This window comes from Oryx dammah, unplaced genomic scaffold (assembly GCF_014754425.2).
Source record: "Oryx dammah isolate SB20612 unplaced genomic scaffold, SCBI_Odam_1.1 HiC_scaffold_16, whole genome shotgun sequence".
Taxonomy (NCBI): Eukaryota; Metazoa; Chordata; class Mammalia; order Artiodactyla; family Bovidae; genus Oryx; species Oryx dammah.
Genome location: NW_024070200.1, coordinates 44,594,042 through 44,616,460, shown reverse-complemented (window position 1 = coordinate 44,616,460; position 22,419 = coordinate 44,594,042). Strand labels below are relative to the sequence as shown.

Below are 22,419 nucleotides of genomic sequence, written 5' to 3'. Positions count from 1 at the left end.
GTCTGGGGGGCTGCAACAAAAAAGAGGGATGAATGGAGCTGATTTCCACAAGCCTCAGAGGAGGGACCACTGGGTGGAGGTGATGGGGAGGGAAGGGGTTCCAAGAGTGAATGCCAAGAACTCCAGAACCAGACAAAGCACAAACCATAATCAATCCTGCTCTTTCCTAAACTTCCCCAAAGTGTATACCTCATCTCCTTACTTCATTTCTAAGTAACCTAGGGGAAAGTCTGCCTTCTTAGTCCCTCCTACACATTCACGCTGCAAAACCAATCATGGCTCCTTTGCCTTCAAAGACCCAAGCCATTTTCATTTTCAATTACTGACTGTGCTTTATCTGTCTACACTTTAATTCTCCTTGCCCACGCACACCATTTTAAACACAGGCTTACTGTTCATGTAAGATCTACATGGACTTCCGTTTGGGTCATTCTGTGATCCGCATCTGCACAATGAAATCCCATCATATCACATTTACATAACCACACTCTGGCTGGAAAAGCAACAAGCCTTAGCCTGAAATTTCCAAAAACCCAATAAACAAAACAAAGACAGCCTGGCCCCTGCAAAATTCTAAGGATTTAAGTTTCACCTCTTTGGCTTTTACACACACTTTTAAATAAGTCCAGCACCATGGTCTAACAGGATCACAGCAGAATCTGCTTCAGATTCCTTACAGTGCAAGAGCTGTGGCTGGTTAACAACTGCACCACACTCCTCTGTCTTTAGTAAGGTTAGTTTATATATATACATACATTTTTAAAAATTTTATTTATTTACTTTTGGCTATGCTGGGTCTTCATTGCTGCACAGGCTCTTCTCTAGTTGTGGCAAGTAAGGGCTACTCTCTAGTTGCGATGCATAGCCTTCTCATTGTGGTGGTTTCTCTTGTTGTGGAGCATGGGCTCAGCTGCTCCACGACATGTGAGATCTTCACAGATCAGGGGTTGAACCCATGTCTCCTGCATTGACAAGTGGATTTTTTTACCACTGAGCCACCAGAGAAGCCCAACTCTTTAAGAGTGTATTTTTTTTAATGTGAACCATGTTTAAAATCTTTATTGAATTTGTTAAAATATTGCTTCTGTTTTATGGGGTGTTTTTTTTTTTTTTTGTAGCCACAAGGCATGTAGGCTCCTAGTTCCCTGACCAGGGATTGAACCCGCACCATCTGCATTGGAAGGTAAAGTCTTAACCACTGGACCACCAGGGAAGTCCCAAAAGTCATTTTCTAGGAGCATGTGACTAAGCAGAAGCAAAACCAAAACCATATAACAGGTCTTTCACTCTTTGTTGGATGTGTCTTTCTACTAGTGCAATACTTCCTAGATGTCTTCTTCCATATATCACAAGTCCCTTGATATGTCTATAAAACAATAGTTATAAATTCCCTAATGGCTTAGCAGGTAAAGAAACCGCCTGTCATACAGGAGACACAGGAGACTCGAGTGACTCAGGTTCGATTCCTGGGTCAGGAAGATCCCCTGGAGGAGGAAATGGCAACCCACTTCAGTATTCTTGCCTGGAAAATCCCATGAATAGAGGAGCCTGGCAGGCTACAGTCCAAGGGTTGCAAAAAGTGGGACACGACTGAGCACACTCATTTATTCAATAGTAATAATAGTGGTGTGGAAGAGTTCTATGATCAAATAACTTTGAGAAACTGCCTTATGTATTCTCTCTTAGGACTCTCTTAGAGATTAATTTTTCATATATTCATATAATCTGAACAGCCTTGTGATAAAGAAAACCTCTTTAGTTTTGGTTAACCCAGGGTTTTCCAAACTTATTTGACCGTGGAGACATTATTGACAAAACACAAACTACATCCTGTGAAATAAATTTTGGGAAACTCCACTCTAGATCAATGAAAAGCACCCAGGAATCTGGAATCTAGTCAGTCCACTTGTCCCGGAAGCCCATGGACAGGGGGAGGGTTCCCAGGCTGGGCGTTTGTATCAGGAGAGCATACAGAGTACTGCAGGTGCCTGCCTTCATGGAGCTGGGGAAATGGCATTTTCTGTGTGGTATTTCTGGCTCTTGCCAAAGTCAAAGACCTACATTCCATTATGTCAAGTCATGAGGAATAAACCTCTCTGCAAAGACAGAAGAGGAGCATGTTAACAGGTCTCGAGGTGATTCAGCATTCCCAAGAAAATGGCAGTGGGGGGACTTCCCTGGTGGTCCAGTGGCTAAGACTCCCCACTCCAAATGCAGGGGCCTGGGTTCCATCCCTCGCCGGGGAACTAGATCCCACGTGCCGCGACTAAGAGTTCACGTGCCTCCACTAAACATTCTGAGCACCATAACTAAGATCCGGCGCAGCCAAAAACATTAAAATAATTGAAAAAAATGGCAATGAAGACTGGGAACCAACTTCTGAATACCCTGTACCCCCACCTCAGAGCCCACTGCCGGGGGTACAAGGGCCCCTCTCCTAGGGGGCACTGCTCTGGGTGCCTCTGAGGGCACTGGCAGTCCCAGCCTGACCCAGCGAAGGAACCATCCTAGACCTGCCCCTCTGGGCTCCTGGGAAAGCTCAGGGCCCCAAATGCCTCCTGCTTGCACCTGCATATAGAATAAGGAAGCTACTCAGCCCCCAGCCAGAGATGAAGTAACGCTCGATGTCTCCAGTCCCACTCTTACTGACAAGTCCCCCAGGGACAACAGTGGGGGGGGAAAGGGGACTCTTCTCTAAGTCTCGAATTCCCAACTCTGCCCCAAATAGGCAGGAAAACAGAGGCTACTTTCCCTTAGGAACGTTGGTGTGAACCACTCAGGTCCTTCTCACCACCCCTTCCTTCTTTCCACACCAGAGGAGGAGGAGGAAGAGACCTGTTTGATTGATGAGATCAGGGCGAATGGACCCTGTCCTGGAAAGGCAAAAGGGTCTTGGCCCAGGAGGTCTGTTTTCTTGAAGAGAGCGGGTTTGTGAAGCGACTTTTCTGCTCGGCCCACCCACTCCCCGAGGGTGGCTCTACAGGCTAAACCAGGCCTGGGGGAGGCAGCTGGAGCCCCATGTGGGCACATCCCAAGCCACCCACATGATTTTCCAGACAGTCCTGTCCTCCAGGCAGGGGGCTGGTTTGTCGTCCTTGTGTGCCTGCCCCCCTACCTCTCAGTGGGGAGAATGTAGATGGAGAAGACAGATAAGCAACCTCACCTGGAAACCGCTACAAATGGCCCGTTGGCCAGAGAATCAAGGGGAACTGGAGAACATTTTCCAGACCTTTCCTCCTCAAAAAGACTGCCAGACCACCTGGATGTGGCCAGACACTGTTGTGGAAAAAGACAAGGCTGTCCCTTTCTGGGTCTAACTGCGGTTGCCACAAGAAGAGGATGAAGGCAGTCTTCCGGAGCTTCCACAATAACTTGTGAGTCTTCTCGACTGTAAACCTGGGAGGGGCAAAGTTAAGAGCAGCCTCCCTCTCATGAGTCACTTCGTAAATGGTAGCTCTCGTCACTGTCATCATCACCACCACCACCGGTCTCCTTAGCACTGTCATTATCTCGAGAATCAGCAACCACAGCACAGATGGGTAAGGACCACTGTGGCTAAAAACAGCACAAGGAAAGGTGGGAAGAGAAAGAGAAGGAATCTAGTACCAAGGAAGCCTGCAAAGGCCTTCACCCTTTCCTTATTTTGATCTCTTCCCATCTCAATGGTCGGTTTCCATGGAGATGTGGACCCAGGTCCTAAAATGAGGGAGCAGACCATGCTCCTCAGAGCTGAATGAAACCACCCCACCTTTACCTGCTAAAGGAAACTTTAGGGGGAACCCTGAAATTCATGCTTCTGTGAGTCCTGAGTTACAAACTAGCCTTCTCCCAGGGTAGCATGGGAAGGGGTTAACTCATTCGAGACAAGCAAAATACGGTCCCTGTCAACTAATGGACAAATGACTGAGCTTTTATAAAGAAGGGATTATTTCTGATTTTGATTGATACTAGAAGGAAAACTGAGGTCTCTTGGGTCAACCACCAAGGATAGAGAAACTGACTCAGGGCTCCCTAATGGAGTACTTTGTAATAGCTTATCACAGATCATGAATGAAGATCACGACAAAGCACATGGGTTAGATAGCATGTTTGCCTCAGAGTTTAAATCCATCTCTAAAGGGCACAGGGCCGGAGGGGCGATCTTTACTGCAGCCCAATAAGGAATACATGCCTGATGCCTCTCAAAACACTCTCTAAATACTTCATTTTTGAATCAATATGGCAACCCAAGACAAAATTAAACCAAATGGCCTATGGTTTGGGGACAATTTCAAGGAAATTTGTATTTTTAAGGGAAAGCAAACAACAAGGGAAAACTGTTATACCGCTTCTCATTTTTCATAAAGTGTAAAAAAGAAAAAAAATCTGATAAAATATTTAAAAGGAGAAACATAATAGAATGCGCTTCTCGGCACTGGGGTCTAATGGACATGGGAATTTCAAATTGTTTCCTCCAGGATTAATGTCTTGTCCACATTGAACATAATCTTCCCTTGACATCACCATGGCAGATAAAAGGTGCTCAGGACACCTGGTTTGACTTGACTCAAAAGATGCAAGACCCCAGTGTACCTTTAATAAATTATTGTAAGTAGAACATAGTTTTGCAGATATATAAATCCTCTGACTTGTTCCAACAGGTTGGAAAATTCAACAAATAGGACCAAAGCCTCACGAAGGCCAGGCTTAGGGCAGGAACTCCAGAGGGAGGCAGGTGGCCAAGTGTTCTTAAAAAATGCCAAATGACCTCTCATTGCCAAGGCAAAGAAGAGTGGCTTTCAACCTTCATGGTGTCTACTTGGGGGTTACCATCCTGTTTAGTTTCATTTCCACCTGGCCTTCCCAGGCGGAAAAGCATGTGCCTGCAGTGCAGGAGACACAGGAGACGTGGGTTCGGCCTCGGGGTCAGGAAGAGCCCGTGGAGAAGGGAATGGGCACCCACCCCAGTATTCTTGCCTGGGAAACCCCATGGACAGAGGAGCCTGGTGGGCTACAGTCCATGGGCAGCAAAGAGCTGGAAACAACTGAGCAACTGAGCGCGCACACAAAATCTAACTTTACTTGCACAAATAAAATAAGAGCCGGTGGCAAGAATCACGGTACAAGAGAATGTTAGCATTTCTGAGGGCTCTGTGTCAAGACCTTCACAATCCCCAAGTTCACAGGTCCTACGAGGGTACAGCTGGCCATGTTTTCATATCCTGAAGGTTCACTGTGACAAGCAAAGGCATCGGAGAGCTGGATGATGAGTGAGGCTTCGCATGAGCTAAGGAAGCTGCTCCTCCTTCCTCAAACACCTGCCTCACAGAGCACATTCCAGTTTTAGCAAGACTGCAAATTACCATATTCTTGGGCTTTTCATTCACCTGCAAAACCACCAATAGTATAGCCTCAAATATCACAAGGGCAGGTCTACCTCACACTTCACCCAAGACAATCCCGCCCACCAGGGCCAACCTCAGTGCATCTCTGAGGTAATCCCAGGATAAACAGGACCCTCTCCAGATCTGAGATTTGAGTCAGGACTTGCTGGATGTCGGAAGCTATTTCTGAGGCAGGAGATAATGGTTACGGAAAATTCCAGAAATTTGTAACAACTAAGGCTCCCAAGCTCCTCAACATGCTGACAACCCTCGTCATACAGTCAACGTTTTCATTCACATTAAAGTCTCCTGTTTGGTGTAAATACTTACATCATTTTCTAAAAAATTAAACATGCTTCTTTCAGCCAACTCCTTTGACTCTTCAAATTTTTCTACTGCTTGTCTGACTTCTTCATCTGGTATCTTACCTACTCGCTTCTTTTTATAATCGTAATCCAGGCGGCGGCCTTCCAGCTTTTTCAGGTGGTGCTAAGAGACAAAGGAGTCCTTCAAAGAACTGTTACACTCAAACACAACACAAACAAATTGTTGGCATTTCTATGAAAACAGTCGTTGCTTTTTCTCAGCATAAATTCTAGGGGGCAGGACCCCACCTTATACTTCTTTTGCATGCACTCAGCATCTATTAGCAGCTCCTCTCACTGCTAGTCAACAAGGAATATTTGTGGAATGATTGAATGGGTAGATGGATGGATGGAAGATAAACTGAATGAGTGTCTATATGGAATATAAAGATGCAGTATCAGGTTTTAGATTAATTTTCCAAGGTTCTCTATAGAAGCCTTCAGTTAAGTTCCACTAATTTCTAGGTAATTTCCCACCAAATTAACTATACTCCCAAAAATGTACGTTTCTTTTGGCAACTCCTCACTAAGAAGTAGATTATAAAGCACAAATTTCTAGTATCCTCTTGAATACTTAGGGATCTTCCATAAATTTCCCAAATAATTACCAAATAAGTTGAATAAACACTATTGATGAATGTAATGCACACAGAGGACCAAAAGTATGGTCTCTTTAACAAAGTAGAACAATTACTAATATTAGAGGTGTCCATTCATGGAATCCAGTGCCTTCTGTGGTAGTAAGTTCTCCATTACAGTCTGTTTAAGCTGAGGGCTCTCGTGTCAGAAATACTATAGAAGGGATCACTATACAGGTCAAGGGAGTTTACAAGTATAACCCCTGGAAAACAGATATTTGATATTGAAAGTATAAGTCAAAACACTCTCCCACTGAAGCATGTGGGTAGCTTGACTATTCTTTTTAGTGGGAAGAACTGGTTCTAACTTCCACAATGGTTGGGTGAAAAAAGTATGAGACAAAAAGTCAGAACCATCTCTCTTACATGTTCCGTGACTCTGGGCAAGTCTCTAAACCCCTCCATACCTCCACAACTATGGTTGTAAATGGGGACAACCAGGCTTAACCTGGCTACTTATGGGTGATGAAATGTCTGTAAAAGCTCTTTGACTCCAACAAGACCTTTTATAGATATGTCAGGCATGTTAAATGAATAGGCTTCCACTCAGGAGGTCCAAGATACATAAAGTACAGTTGAGACTATGAAAAGCCTAATGAATATTGGACACAAGTCTTGATCATCTATAGTATTAGGTTTAAATGTATACAGTTTCTCCATCAAACCAGAGCTGAGTAACAAGAGGTACCACTTAAAAATTATCTTTTTCATAGGGAAAAACATTTAAGGCTATGTGTATTTTGAACATTTATCCCACTTTCTATTTAGGATCCACATTCATATCCAGCCACCCTACTGAACCAGGTCGAGTGGAAGAGCAATGTCGTCCGGTGAAGTTTCTGTCTTTCTTCAAGGACAACAGCATAAGAAGAAAGGGCATATTATGTATTTCCACAAAGGAGGTGTTTGGTTTAAAGGTTCTGCACTTGGGAAAGATACCTTGGTATCCCCACAGCTCATAATGCCTCTTCTCTAGAATCATCTGTTCAATAATAATCTGTGAGCACAAAGGCTGTGCTAGTCATCGCGACTACAAAAGTGAACAAAACCTGACTCCTTACTCCAAAGCACTTTCTCCCAAACAACAGGAACAGAGAAGCCGTGATACTCACAGCACAAGGAGCACCTGATTAAGTCCAGCAGAGAACAAGAGCTTCCCAAAGGGCAGAACATCTGAGCTGAGACCCATGAGGTGAGATGGCTTAGCCGGGAGAAGTGGGGAAAAGGAGAACGACAAAGAATAGGCCTGTGCCATGGGGACTGTACATAATTCAGTGAGGCTGGGCAAAGAGTTCAAGTGGGAAGGAGCTATCAATCCCAATCACTCAATCAACAGAGAGAAGGAGGGACTGGAAATTAGAGACTAAGGTGCTGGATCTTTACTCCCAGTGGGCAGCTCCTGGAGGGCTTGTCCCTTAGGAAGACCGCTCTGGCTGCAATGTGGAGAGTGGACTGCAGGGGCCGAGATGTGAGGCTGGGAGTCAAGGGCTGCTGTGCTGATGTGTTTAAACATTAACCAGAAGAAGTCAATAGAGAGAAAGGGGAAGAAGGGAGGTTCTAGAGAGAGGATGAAGGATGTGGCAAAGTCCCTGAAGAGGTGAGGATGAAGGATTCTGGGGCCCAGTGGAGGACTGGCCTGAGGGAGCAGCTGCTGCTGCTGCTAAGTCGCTTCAGTGGTGTCCGACTCCGTGCGACCCCATAGACGGCAGCCCACCAGGCTCCCCCATCCCCGGGATTCTCCAGGCAAGAACACTGGAGTGGGTTGCCATTTCCTTCTTCAGTGCATAAAAATGAAGTGTGAAAGTGAAGTCGCTCAGTCATGTCCGACTCTTAGCGACCTGATGGACTGCAGCCTACCAGGCTCCTCTGTCCATGGGATTTTCCAGGCAATAGTACTGGAGTGGGTTGCCATTGCCTTCTCCAAAAGAATAGACAGCAATTTCCCTGATATGGAAGAGGAAAAAGGAGGACAATGGGAGTAAGGCTCTGAGCGAGGTGCTGGGCATGGGGTAGCAGAATGTTCTGGGAGTTCCTGAATGGATGCTTTCATTTCTCGTTCAACCTCGCCAAGTTCCCCTCCATAGCCCTTGGTTTCAGTGTGAATTCTAAACATCTACACGGGCACCCAGGACTCTCCCCTGGGAAGCTCCGGGATACAGCCCAGGAATCTGTATTTCTAACATGAGATGATGATGCTATTGCTCGTCCTGGGACCACACCAGGAGAATCACTGGGCCTGAAAAAGAGAAAGGGGGATCTCCCCAAAGTTCAGATGACTTCCAAGCTGGTCCCCGGCTGCACTCAGATCACGCTTCAAGGCCCCAGGTGTTAGACTTCTGAGCAGCTCAGGAGGGTGCCCAAAGAAGGTCTCAGTGCAGGCTGTCCCTCCACAATAGAAGTCCCTGGTGGGGTGGAAGTCTCAAGGCTGCTTTTGCGCATCTGCCAAAACACCACCAAGCAAGTGGTGTGTGATTATTTACAGGTCCCTGAAAGCTCCTACATATGCTCTGGAGGGCCATTTTTAACATTTTCCACACAAAATTGGGCTTCCCTGGTGGCTCAGATGGTAAAGAATCTGCCTGCAGTGTAGAAGACTTGGGTTCAGTCCCTGGGTTGGGAAGATCTCTGGAGAAGGGAATGGCAACCCACCCCAGTATTCTTGCCTGGAGAATACCATGGACAGAGGAGCCTGGAGGGTTAACATTCCATGGGGTCGCAAAGAGTCAGACACGACTAAGAGACTCACACCAACACTAAACACAAAATGCTGATTCCTAGATACTGATTTCCATGAGAAGTAACGGAAAATAATGATCCCTAGTGCAACGAGTCGAAAGAAGCAGCCTGGATGGGAGGGGAGTTTGGGTGAGAATGGATACATGCATTGGTGGAGTCCCTTTGCTATCTACTTGAAACTATCACAACATTGGCTATACTTCAGTATAAAATAAAACATGTTTTAAAACTAAAATAAAAAAGATTTGCGAGAGTAACACTGAAACACATACATTACCGTATGTAAAACAGATAACCAGTGGGCATTTGCTGTATGACATAGGGAACCAAAGCCAGCCAGTGCTTTGTAATAACCTAGAGGGCTGGGATGGGGAGGGAGGTGGGGCGGAGGTTCAAGAGAGGGGGACATGTGTATACCTATGGCCGGTTCACGCTGATGGACGGAAGAAACCATCACAACATTGTCCTTATCCTCTAATGTAACATAAAAGTTAAAACAATAAATAAGTAATAGATGGTGGCATTAAAAAAAAAAAAGATGCAACTAGTACCGCACGATTTTGACGATCAAAAAACCAGTACAAAGTTCTGGAATCATTTTGTTATGTGAAAACGACTGTAGAAATAGGTATCTTGAGCTTGGCTTCTAGCTGGCACAGAATAAAGGTCTGACTGTCCTGGGACTCTTTCCTGGTAAGCCAGGTTACCATAACTGAGTTATTATTTTACCACCCACAGTAAGATGATGTTTTCACTGAGTTGCTACGGAAACGTTCTAATGATTTTAAACAGTATAAACATCATATTAAGTAGCAACAGGCAGATTTATAGCCTAGAAAACTTACCCCAATCTCTTTTAAATCTTTGTCTTGTAGTAACTGAAGTGGATCAATAAAAGTTTGCTTTACATTAATATCAAGAGAGTCTTTCACCTCAGCCATTAGCTTCATGGATTCACCAACTTCTATCAATGCACTGCCTTCAACAGAGAATACAAACAAAAAAGGTTCTTTAGCAGACTTTAAATCTAAGTTAACAGTGATATTTATTTAACTCCTTCCCCAAAGTTTGTGATGATCAATGATGTGAAATAAGGTCCTCAGTCTGGGACCTCTGAATCTTGACCCAGAGAAAAGAAAATGTTAAAATGAGAAAGTCTTTCTATTTTACACATTTTCCTCACTGCTCCTGCTTTCCACTGCAGAGAATTAAAACCAAAGCTCCGACAGACTGAGGCACTTGCCGTATCTGCCACTAGAGGGGGTTAAAGCTCCTTGGTTTTAAACTGGTGGGTTTGTGACCTGGCACCAAAGGTTCCTTAGAAACTAAAACAAAATCCCTCTTTGTAAACAATGAAAAGGATTCATTCATGGGGGCTAAGTATTAAGCAATAAAGATGACAATAGAACTAAGTGAACAAATCCTCATCTCAGCTTCTGGCTTCTAGGTCTTCTTGAGGCCTTGTATTGAATACTCCCTGTATTCTTGAGATGGTTCTAAGGCTCCCGGCCCTTTCGGATCAAAGAAAGCCTGGCAGTGTCACACACACAGGGTGGGCAGAATCTGCTCCTGCAGTGAGGTGCAGGCCAGCCACACCGGGCTTGAGCAGCCACAGGCAGCTTCAGCTGGATTGAACCCTGATATTTGGCACCAGCTAACCTGCAATAGTACGCAAGTAGGCATTCGGGGCGGGGGCAGGGAGGCGGTGATTCTAGGTGGCTCGTGGTAAAGAATCTTCCTGGCAATGAAGGCGATGCAGGAGACTCGGGTTTGATCCCTGGGTGGGGAAGATCCCCTGGAGGAGGAAATGGCAACCCACTCCAGTATTCTTGTCTGGGAAATCCCATGGACAGAGGAGCCTGGCAGGCTGCAGTCTGTAGGGTCACACAGAGTCAGACACGACGGAAGCGACTGAGCATGCATGCACACATCCTGGCAGCTGAGCACAGGAGGGTTGCAGTGCCCAAGCCGACCAATCTGTCTCTGCATCGAAGCCCCTGCCCTGTCACCTGAGCAGACGCACTGCAGGGCTGTCCACGGATGTCAGGGCCTGCCTGGCGGCCTCTCCTGCTCCCTTCACTGGTCAGCTCTCAGAACAAGGAATAGGCCATCTTGGTCCCAGTCACCCAGGAAATAAAATAAAATTCACATTATACTGCTCCAAAGGACACTGATACCCTCTGAGACTAATTAACATTTGAGGGTGTTTTGTTTTTTTTTCAAGTTTTCAAAAGACTTTCCCCCAGTTTCCTAAATGAATTACTATGGCCTAATATCTGAATTCTCAATTGCCATATCTTGCCTTGTTACCACTACGAGAGGAGCAAACATGCCAAATTCTCCGGGAAGACTTAACAATTCAATTCACCCACAATTTATCAATTTAAAGTAATCTCAATCAAATTTAATATGCTTTTCTGTGGAATTCCCTAGCAGTCCAGTAGTTAGGACTTGCCTTTACTACCATGGGCCCCAGGTTCAATCCCTGGTTGGGGATCCTGCAAGCTACACAATGTGGCAAAAAATCAGATAAAATTAATATTTTTGTGTTTCTAGTAGAAGGAACTTAAAAGGACTCTAAATTTCATCTGGAAAAATAAAATAGGTGAGTATGTCTGTGAAATTTTTATAATTTCTAGAGGAAATTTAGTTAAATATATTTTTAAATGATGATATTTAACATGGTACTTGATCAAAGCAGAGTACAGATCCAGAAAACAGAAGAGAAAGATCGGAAACAAATTTAAAATATTATATATAAAATTTTATAACAGAAAAGCTATAGCTGAGAAAGGTTGAACTTTTCAAAAAAGTATTAGGGCAACTAGCTATGTATTTGTGAGAACACAAAAATAAAACCCTAATGCACAGTATTTGTCCATTAAACTCAAGAGCTTGGAAATTTAAAGGTAAGGAAAGAAAAAATATATATGAAAATTAAGTATAAATAAACATTTGTACAGTTTATTAGTGGGGGGAGGGGTGGAAATGGTTTTCTAAACACAATACCAAAGGCATAAACCATAAGGGAAGAACAGTGAGCCCCACTAAATAAAAAGCAAAAATCTTTCTCCATTAAAATGATCTCTGTCTACAATAGCAGAAGGTACATGCATACCTCGGGCAAAACTTCATCCAACATATGTGACAGACAAACAGTAAATATTCTGACCACTGAAGAAGGCTCACAGGGACTTCCCTGGTGGTGTACTGGCTAAGACTCTGTGCTCCCAATGCAAGGGGCCCGGGGTTCGGTCCCTGGTCAGGGAACTAGATCACAAGCCACAACTAAAGGTCCCACATGCCACAACGAAGACAGAAGATCCTACACACTGAAACTGAGAGCCGGTGCAGCCAATAAATATTTACAGAAAAGAGAGAGTCCACGGAACAGCAAGAAAAAAAAAGAACACCTTAATATAAAAACAAGCAAAAGTCACAAATATAAAACTCACAAAGATGATGACAAACATAACTAAGAAGCCTGCCTCACACACAATCCAAAAAATGAAGTTAAAACAGTGCCCAGATACCAGTTCTATTTGCTAGAAATCAGATGATCAGTTATTTAAAAGAAAACTAACAGGATAACTCTCAGAGTCAGTATAACTGTGCTGGAAAACATTCTCATACCCTCCTGGCAGGAATGTCAATATGGTATAACCCTTCTGGAGGGTCATTTGAAATTATGCTTCAAAAACCTGAAAACTAAGCATCCTCTTCACCCAACAACTTAATTACTAGGAATTTCATCTAAGAACATAATCTGGGATATTTCCAAAGCTTTATCTAGGAAAGTGGCTATCATAAATGCTGTGTAAATTTTTTTCACATTAAAAAGCTAAATATCCAGTAAACGGGATTCATTGAACAAACTATGGATATATGGAATATTTTGCAGTCTTTAAAAAAAAAAAAGGCCTGTGTGGAATATTACTCAGCCATGAAAAGGAATGAAACTGAGTCATTTTTAGTGATGTGGATGTGCTAAGAGTCAGTCATACAGAATGAAGTAAGTCAGAAAGAGAAAAACAAATATATTAAGGCATATATGTGGAATCTAGAAAAATGGTCCAGATGACCCATTCCTGCAGGGCAGGAGTAGAGATGCAGACACAGAGAATGGACATGTGGGCATGTGTGGTAAGGAGGGGAGAGTGGGGTGAATCAGGAGAGCGTCACTGACACAGACACACAACCACGTGTAAAACTGATGGCTGGGGGGGAGCTGCGCACGGCACAGGGGGCTCAGCATGGTGCTCTGTGACGCCCTACAGGGGAGGGGTGGGGGAGGGGAGGGCGGGGAGCGGATGCATGTAAACACATGGTGAGTCACGCTGTGTACGACAGAAACTAACATAACATTGTAAAGCAACTATCCCCCCCCCAAAAAAAACAGTGGAAAGTACTGTGGAAGATTATTTAACAACAGGGACCGTGTTATAGTCAGTGGGAATAAGCAGATTACAAAAGGGAATTAGGGTATATATAACGACCGAGGATGAGATGGCTGGATGGCATCACTGACTTGATGAATGCAAGTCTGAGTGAACTCTGGGAGTTGGTGATGGACAGGGAGGCTTGGCGTGCTGCGATTCATGGGATTGCAAAGAGTCGGACATGACTGAGCGACTGAACTGAAATGAACTGATACTATAACCCCACTTTAATATTTTTAAAACTGTATATGAACAAATACAAGAATAAAACCAAAGGTATTACTGTAAAGAACAAACAACTCTTGCAAATGAAGCAACTGACAAACAACTAATATACAAGAAACTCCTGCAGCTCAATTCCAGAAAAATAAATGACCCAATCAAAAAATGGGCCAAAGAACTAAACAGACATTTCTCCAAAGACATACAGATGGCTAACAAACACATGAAAAAATGCTCAACATCACTTATTATCAGAGAAATGTAAATCAAAACCACAATGAAGTACCATTTCATGCCAGTCAGAATGGCTGCGATCCAAAAGTCTACAAGCAATAAATGCTGGAGGGGGTGTGGAGAAAAGGGAACCCTCTTACACTGTTGATGGGAATGCAAACTAGTACAGCCACTATGGAGAACAGTGTGGAGATTCCTTAAAAAACTGGAAATAGAATTGCATTATGACCCAGCAATCCCACTGCTGGGCATACACACCAAGGAAACCAGAATTGAAAGAGACACGTGTACCCCAATGTTCACTGCAGCACTGTTTATAATAGCCAGGACATGGAAGCAACCTAGATGTCTATCAGCAGATGAACGGATAAGAAAACTGTGGTACATATACACAATGGAGTATTACTCAGCCATTAAAAAGAATACATTTGAATCAGTTCTAATGAGGTGGATAAAACTGGAGCTTATTATAAAGAGTGAAGTAAGCCAGAAAGAAAAACAGCAATACAGTATACAAATGCATATATATGGAATTTAGAAAGATGGTAACAATAACCCTGTATGCAAGAGAGCAAAAGAGACACAGATGTATAGAACAGTCTGTTGGACTCTGTGGGAGAGGGCGAGGGTGGGATGATTTGGGAGAATGGCATTGAAACATGTATAATATCACATATGTAACGAATTGCCAGTCCAGGTTCGATGCAGGATACAGGATGCTTGGGACTGGTGCACTGGGATGACCCAGAGGGATGGTACGGGGAGGGAGGTGGAGGGGGGTTCAGGATGGGGAACACGTGTACACCCGTGGCAGATTCATGTTGATGTATGGCAAAACCAATACAATATTGTAAAGTAATTAGCCTCCAATTAAAATAAATACATTTAAATTAAAAAAAAAAAAGAACAACAAAGAGCGTAACTGGGCCCATTACTGGGGAGGTAACTATGGGTGATGCTGGCATCTTCTTTTATTTTACTTGCCTGTTTTCTAAATGTCTTACAATGAACATGTATTATTTTTTTAATTTTAATTAATTTAATTTTTGACCATGCCATTTGGCATACAGAATCTTAGTTCCCTGACCAGGGATAGAACCACACCTCTGGGTTGGAAGTGCAGAGTCTTAACCACTGGACTGCCAGGGAAGCCCTGAACATGCATTTCTTGATAATATGAAAAATTAATAAGGGTTGTTAAAATGAAGGTTTTGTGCATTACCAAAACTCAACAAAGGCTGTGTGCTCAGCTCTTCCAGTGACGTGGTAATACTCACCAAAAGTGGAGCCTTCCCCGAGCTCCTTGCCATATTTCAGCATGCAGTCGCCCAGCAGGCCCTCTGTCTGCGGGTACCCCGTGGTCTTCACCTGGCCTCGGATCTTCGACACAGTGTTCAGCATTCCTAGCTTAGCTCTGTATGCTTAAAAACATTATCATTTGTAATTCCTTAAAGTGGCACGGCAGAGTGACAGGTACATAGCATTTAACAAATGCAGCTGCAAAATCAAGGCCACCCTAGACTCAGTGTCAGAGACGGAGACAGGAAGGGCCCTGTGTGACCCAGTTTCTCACAAGGCTTCCTAGATTATTAACTAGGATAGGTGCTAAGGGCCATAATGAAAAAGAGAAATTAGGGCACACACTGCTGACTCCCAAATAATATTATAGTAACCGAGGCTATCATTACCCTACCCACAGCTAACTCATTGAGTCAAGACGCTGACACTGGGGAAGACATATTTTCCTAGGGACTGAAAGCAAACTAAGGATAGAATGGCTGAGGTGGGTGTTTCAAACCAATTGGTGGTTAACACCCACCCCCAGCCCCAAGAGTGTATCCAGACTGATAACCTTCAATGTCATGGTGCAAGGGCACTGCGAGGCACACTGCCATTTCGGAAGCAGAACCAGCAGGCAACAGACACTCCCATGGTGAACAGGAGTCTGTGCTGATGGTCCCTTGGGTGCAGCTCCACTTCTGGACCCAAGGAAATGGTGGGCGGCCACTAGATCCTTTCTCTGACCTAGGCCACGAGGGTTGACTAATCCCAGCTCTGTGCGACACACCACACTAACTACTAGGACCCTAGAGAGACCGAAGACAGGGACGCCCTGGTGAACCAGTGGTTAAGACTGTGCTTCCACGGCGGGAGGCATGGGTCCAGTCCCTGACCAGGGAACTAAGATCCCCCAGGCCACTCAAGGTGGAAAAATAATAATCTTAAAAAAGAGAGACACCTAAGACACACTCTGCCCTCAGGGAGTTCACACATACTTCTTGGAAGGCAAAAAATCTAAGATGTCATTATACAAATAAAGTCTTATGTGGTATACAGAAAAGAAAATATAACAATATGCTGAATAAAGATGGAAAGATGCCTCCATCTCAAAAGTTCAGAAATAGTGTAAGATGCAGAAAAGGAATGCTTATGGTTTATAACCAACAGATAAAGGGTAGGCTGCTTTGACTGAAGAATAAATTAATACAGAACAAATCAGGAAATCCTTAGGGGAAAATTGTACTACGAAGTGAACTCCAAGCTAAGGATCTGGGATTTTATTCTGCAGGCTATGTGATGTTTGAGATAATTTTAGGCAGTAAAGGGATAAACTTTTATTTTCTCTGATTTTAATAATTACATATTTATTTTCATGTATTCTAGGCTACTGCTGCTACTGCTAAGTTGCTTCAGTCGTGTCTGACTCTGTGCGACCCCACAGACGGCAGCCCACCAGGCTCCTCTGTCCCTGGGATTCTCCAGGCAAGAACTTTTATGTGCCTGCAAAACACCCAAGGATCCTGTTAAAATGTAGAATATTTTATCCAATGTATGTTTTTAGATTTCCTAGATTTTCAGATATTTGGATGTGTGCTGATTCCTACAGCCAAGGGAATCACAGTAATTATGTACCAATAATAAATTCATACAAAGTAAAAGCAGATTTGGAAATCCACAGAATTCAAAGCTTGGACGCCCTCTGTTGGTCTCTATAATTTAGAACTTAGGAAAACTTCATCAAGGGAGTCCTGCTTCAGTGCCTAGGAACGAAAGACCTCCTGTCAAGAAGCTGCAGGACAGTGGATCTTCCGTTTCTGAGGTTTATCCGATTCACTTCATCAGCGTTTGAGCCACGAAGTGAAAGCAGCTTCAAAGTCACTGACACTGTCAGAACAGGATGGCAGAATTTAAAAAAGAAAAAACAGAAGAAACAACTGAATAAGGAAGTATTGACAAAATATTCAGTGGGTTTCCAAAGCATCTCTTCCTTAGAAAAGGGCCTTAGCGCTTCCCAGGTGGCACCAGTGGTAAAGAATCCATCTGCCAGGTCGGGAAACGCATGTTCAGTCCTTGGGTGGGGAAGATCCCCTGGAGAGGGAAATGGCAACCCACTCCAGAGTTCTTGCCTGGAGAATACCATGGCCAGAGGAGTCTGGTGGGCCACAGTTCGTGGGGTCGCAAAGGATCGGACACGGCAGAGCACACAGGCACGCATGCAGCAGGCTCTTGCTCTAAGATCAAGGCTCCATCCAAATAACATCTCCATAGTTCACAGAAGCCTCTGCCCTGTTTGCCATCAGCTAAGAAACACTGCAACTACCTTTAGTCACTCAACTTTAAACTACTTAATTTCATTATTTGGACATAGAGGACATTGTTTCTAGATCATGTCAACCATACACCCAGTAGATATTGGTTATTAGAATCTGTGATGCTCAGTAAAACTTGGTTATTAGAATCTATGAGTGAACAATTGAATATTTCAAGACATTTTCTAACTTTACCTGGATTTGGCTGAAGATATTCTGTGGCTTTTGAAAGAATTTCTGCAACAGCTTTATTCGTAATGTCTATTTTCTTTTTAAAAAAGAAAGAAACATAAAAATATTAGTAAATGACAAACAAATTCAACAGAAAAACAAACAGAAGAATAAATTTCATTAAGTTAGTATTTGTAACAACACTGTTATAATGATTTTAACTCCAATGAGCCTTTCAACATTTTGGGTAGACAGCATATTTTCTTAACTTTTAGATTCTGGGACATCCTTTCAATAATTGCTCCTCCCAATGACAGTGGAGAACACTAACTTCTTTTTCAGCATTAAAATGAATATTAATGTAATTTAGGAAACTTGGAAAACTTATTATGCTCCACTAGATTATTGGATATACTTGAAGGTCTCTCAAAACCAAGCCAACCAATTCTGGACACTCTGGCTGTTGGTTGACCAGAAGATAAATATGAGCATATACAGTAAAGTTAACCATGCACATTTTAATAGCTTTATTTTATACCATCAATAGTCAAAAAGAGAACGTTTTAGTGTAAAAGGATATTCCACTCATGAGAACACTTTAAAAATCATCAAAATAATGAGAATAAATATTTGTTTTAGGTTTGATGTTAAGTTTGAGGGAATCCTAAGCAAAGCATTTGTACTGTAGTTTGAAAACTCTAACAGAATTTGCCTAATTACATAATAAGTTGGTGATAAATGTGTATTTCATCTGTTAATGTATGACTTAATGGAACCTAAAGTGGAGTTCACTAAAAATGATCGCCAGTTTTCTATACTGAAGTTGTTCTTGTTTAGTCGCTAAGTCATGTCCCACTCTTCGCAACCCCATGGACTGTAGCCCACCAGGCTTCTCTGTCCATGGGATTTCCCAGGCAAGAATACTAGAGTGGGTTGCCATTTCCTTCTCCAGGGGATCTTCCCGACCCAGGGATCAAACCCATGTCTCCTACATTGGCTGACAGATTCTTTACCACTGAGCCACAAGGAAAGCCCAGTACTGAAATTACTAAATGTATGAATAAGATCCATATGTTCTGCTTAAGGCTTAAGACCTGGGTTTGAGATTTATAACTTTGTATAAATTCAATATTAATTAAAGCACAACTTGGAATGGTCATTTCATGTACACAGTTCTCCTGGGACATGAAAAGTCACCAGGTATCTAAGAATCACCTCTGAAGGGTGAGGGTGAGAGAAGGTGGAGGTGAGAATACTTTTTACTTAGACTCTTCTATTTCTTTTGGGGGAAAACACCAAGAAACAAACAGCCCAAAACTCAACAGGCCTTGCTCTGCACATACTGGCAGTGCTTCCATGACAGCCCAGGAATGAATACAGGGAATGAATCCTTTACAAATGAAAGAGGGTGCCATTAACCATGTTGGCAAATGTGGTCAATCAAGATAAACACTGAAAAAATAACTCATTGCATAAAAACAAAAAAAAAATTAAAAACAAAACCTTGCTTCTAGAATAAGTGGGGGTAGGGTGGGTATATGTGTTTAGATTAAGAAAATGCAACGAAGGGATTTCTCTGATGGTCCAGTAGTTAAGACTGCCAGAATTATCTTTTTGTGGTTTTATTGATTGATTCTACCTTTTTGCTGTTATTATTGTGTATTTGATTAATCTCTCATTTATCTGTATTGATTTCTTCCTTTCACCTAGAGTGATTTGTTTTGCTGTTATTTTCCTACTTTTTGGTTTGAATGATTTCTTCATTCTCTTCCAACATTTACTTTCTATGAAATGCATTTAAGACAGCTATATATCACAGGTTTTGACACAAAGAGTTCTCATGACTAAATGATCTTTAATTTTACTTTCCATTTCCTCTTGAGATAAGAATTATTTTTGCATGTTCTTCCATTTCCAAACATCCAGAATTTGGAAACTATATCTTCCTTGTAATTCTTGTGTTCTACGATTTTACTTAGGAAATTTGTTTTTTTTCCTACAGTCCAGTAAATAATTGATTACTGAAACTGTTTTTGAAGGAATTTGAAGTGAATATAAATTCTCAATTTGAGAAATGAAGACTATATTTACTTACAATCAAATTTATTAGTCATATTTTATGCAAATTCCCTATGATCCTATTTATTATTGTCAATTTAATCTGTTATTTTATGGAAAAGCTATGCATTTTTGTCAGTTCTCTATGTATTTCTGATTGTTTTTGCCTTCTATATTTAGCTGCCATGTTATATGATGCATAATGTTATATGATGTCATAGTATTCCAATAGACCATATGATACATCTTCCTATAATGTTTTAAAATCTTCTTTTTCCAGTTAGTATTCTTTTAGCCTCAGATGTTACTTTGACGTCACTTTTATTCCTCTGCTGTGTATGGTTAGCACTTGTCATGGAATATCTTTCTCCATTTGTTGTCGTTGTTGTTCCATCGCTAAGTCGTATCTGACTCTTTGTAACCCCATGGACTACACCACGCCAGGCTCCTCTGTCCGCAGGATTCTCTAGGCAAGAATACTGGAGTCAGTTGCCATGCCCTCCTCCAGGGAATTTTTCTAACCCAGGGATTGAACCCACATTTCTCATGTCTCCTGCATTGGCAGGCGGGTTCTTTACCCCTGAACCAACATTAACTTTGTCATTTCTATGTTATGTTTCAGGTGAGTCTAATATCATCTAATTCACCTGTTGTAGAAAGTCCTTAAAGCTTCTTGTCACCTATTAGATATTTCCACGCTTTTTGATGCTGTAATAAAACAGATAATAATTTTATTTTTATATTTGTTCTGTCACTAACTTGGGTTTTGGGAGGAGAAAGAAGTAATCAAGAGAGGTTTCAGTCCATCAACTGAAACTAAAATTCCTGAAATGTGCTTTTAAATTTAACCTTTCAACTGAATCACTTCGTTAGTAATAACGTTGCATAAAATATCTTTATTTTAAAGTAATTTTAGGTATGCCAGTGATGTTTAAATGTTCTGTGTTTCTCGTTCTTCCAAAACTGTTTCCAAAAGCAAAACAAAATAAGCTTCCTGTCAAAGCATTAACATTTCTAGAAAATTAACTGTGCTCACCCAGAAAACAAGAAACTCCCCAGAGGACAGTGAGGCCAGGTCCAGGGCATCCTGTAGAGGGTAGCCCCCCACACACCCCACATGGCACAGTCTGGGGCTGGACTCCCTTCCGCAGCATCTGCTGAAAGCCCTGCTACCTGCTGCAGCCTCCATCTTACCCCCAAGGAAACCTTTCCTTGGAAAGCAGAGAAAGCTTTGATTTCTCTCAGCCCTCTCCCATTGGGGGAGGCTGGTTATTAACACAGGTTATGTTTAAAGGTCCCAAAACAAAAGGGAAGGGAACTGAGGAGATTGATAAGTAGTGATGGTCCCACTTTTGCCTCCACCTAAACTGTTTCACGTGCTTCCCTTGTGACTTAGTAATAAAGAACAGGCCTGCCAATGCCGGAGACACAGGTTCCATTCCTGGTTCAGGAAGATCCCCTGGAGAAGGAAACGGCACCCGCTCCACTACTCTTGCCTGGGAAATCCCATGGACAGAGGGGCCTGGCAGGATATAGCCCATGGGGTCGCAAAAGAGTCAGAAATGACTTTGATAAACAACAACAGCAAAGGACTTCACACAGGCGACCAGGAAGCGTGTTCAGAGACATAGAGCCCGCAGTCTTCCTCTGGGATATGATAACAATCATTTCTATAGTACACTCACTGGATTTTTTAGATGTTTTCACACATATAATTTTTTTTTTTTGCATAATTCTTAAAACACCCATGTGAGGCAAGCAGAGCACACATTATCATCCTTGTGTTACAGGTCACGAAAGTTTGAAACAGCTTATCCAAGTAGACGCAGCTGGTTCCAGTGGCAGAAGCAAGATAAAAATTGCTATGCAGCTGCTTTAACACATGGAAACAGAGTCCTCCACACATTAGATCAATGTTTACGTATTTGAAGAGTCTCCTCCCAATAATACATTTTGACTCTCCAAGATACTTAATCACAATGACTTCGGCTGAAACTGTTCACCAAGACGAGCCATCTTTTGAGCATTCTGACTTTGTCCAGTAGAGGGCACCAGTTAGCCATAGCCCATCTCTCAAGAGCCAGGGTCTTTATTTGAACTTGGGAGTAATGCCTTTTGGATTCCATAATCTACACTTTAATTCATACCTCCTAGCTCCCCACTCTAATATCCTTTACGATACCAGTATATCTCATATCACAGTAAAAGTCAAATTTACGAGATAATTTACATTAAAATGTTTTCTTACCCTTTCCATGTCAAGAAATTCGTCATCTAGTTTTGTTCCTTCAACACCACTTATTTTTTCACTAAACAGCTGTAGAAATAAACACAAGTAATTTGTTTGTACAATCATTCGTTATCACAGTATTTGACTCAAATTATTACCAAAAAAAAAAATTCAATTCCAAATTGTTGGATTTTTTTGGACGAAGTACTTTAAGAAAATCATTGGAGGGGGTAACCATAGTTAAGAATATGGGAATATACACACTCCTCACTCATTCAACAGACACCTATTATGCACCTACTACATGTAAAACACCGAAGAAGGCAATGGCAACCCACTTCAGTACTCTTGCCTGGAAAATCCCATAGACGGA

At 42.5% G+C, this 22,419-nt stretch overlaps 1 protein-coding gene across 6 annotated transcripts in view; it reads right to left on the bottom strand.

Annotated features, from left to right (window-relative positions):
• SH3GL3 (SH3 domain containing GRB2 like 3, endophilin A3) overlaps nucleotides 1–22,419 on the bottom strand; it is a 106,576-nt gene that overhangs the window by 32,619 nt on the left and 51,538 nt on the right. For 3 of the 6 annotated variants that reach the window (XM_040257458.1, XM_040257457.1, XM_040257460.1), the window contains exons 2-6: nucleotides 22,065–22,133; nucleotides 17,783–17,855; nucleotides 15,275–15,418; nucleotides 9,948–10,081; nucleotides 5,694–5,852 (exon numbers count right to left, since the gene is read on the bottom strand). In XM_040257458.1, the coding sequence (XP_040113392.1) occupies nucleotides 5,694–5,852; nucleotides 9,948–10,081; nucleotides 15,275–15,418; nucleotides 17,783–17,855; nucleotides 22,065–22,133 (579 nt within the window). Of the gene's footprint in view, nucleotides 1–5,693; nucleotides 5,853–9,947; nucleotides 10,082–15,274; nucleotides 15,419–17,782; nucleotides 17,856–22,064; nucleotides 22,134–22,419 lie in introns of those variants that run through there. The other 3 variants (XM_040257462.1, XM_040257459.1, XM_040257461.1) reach the window with 3 other exon arrangements.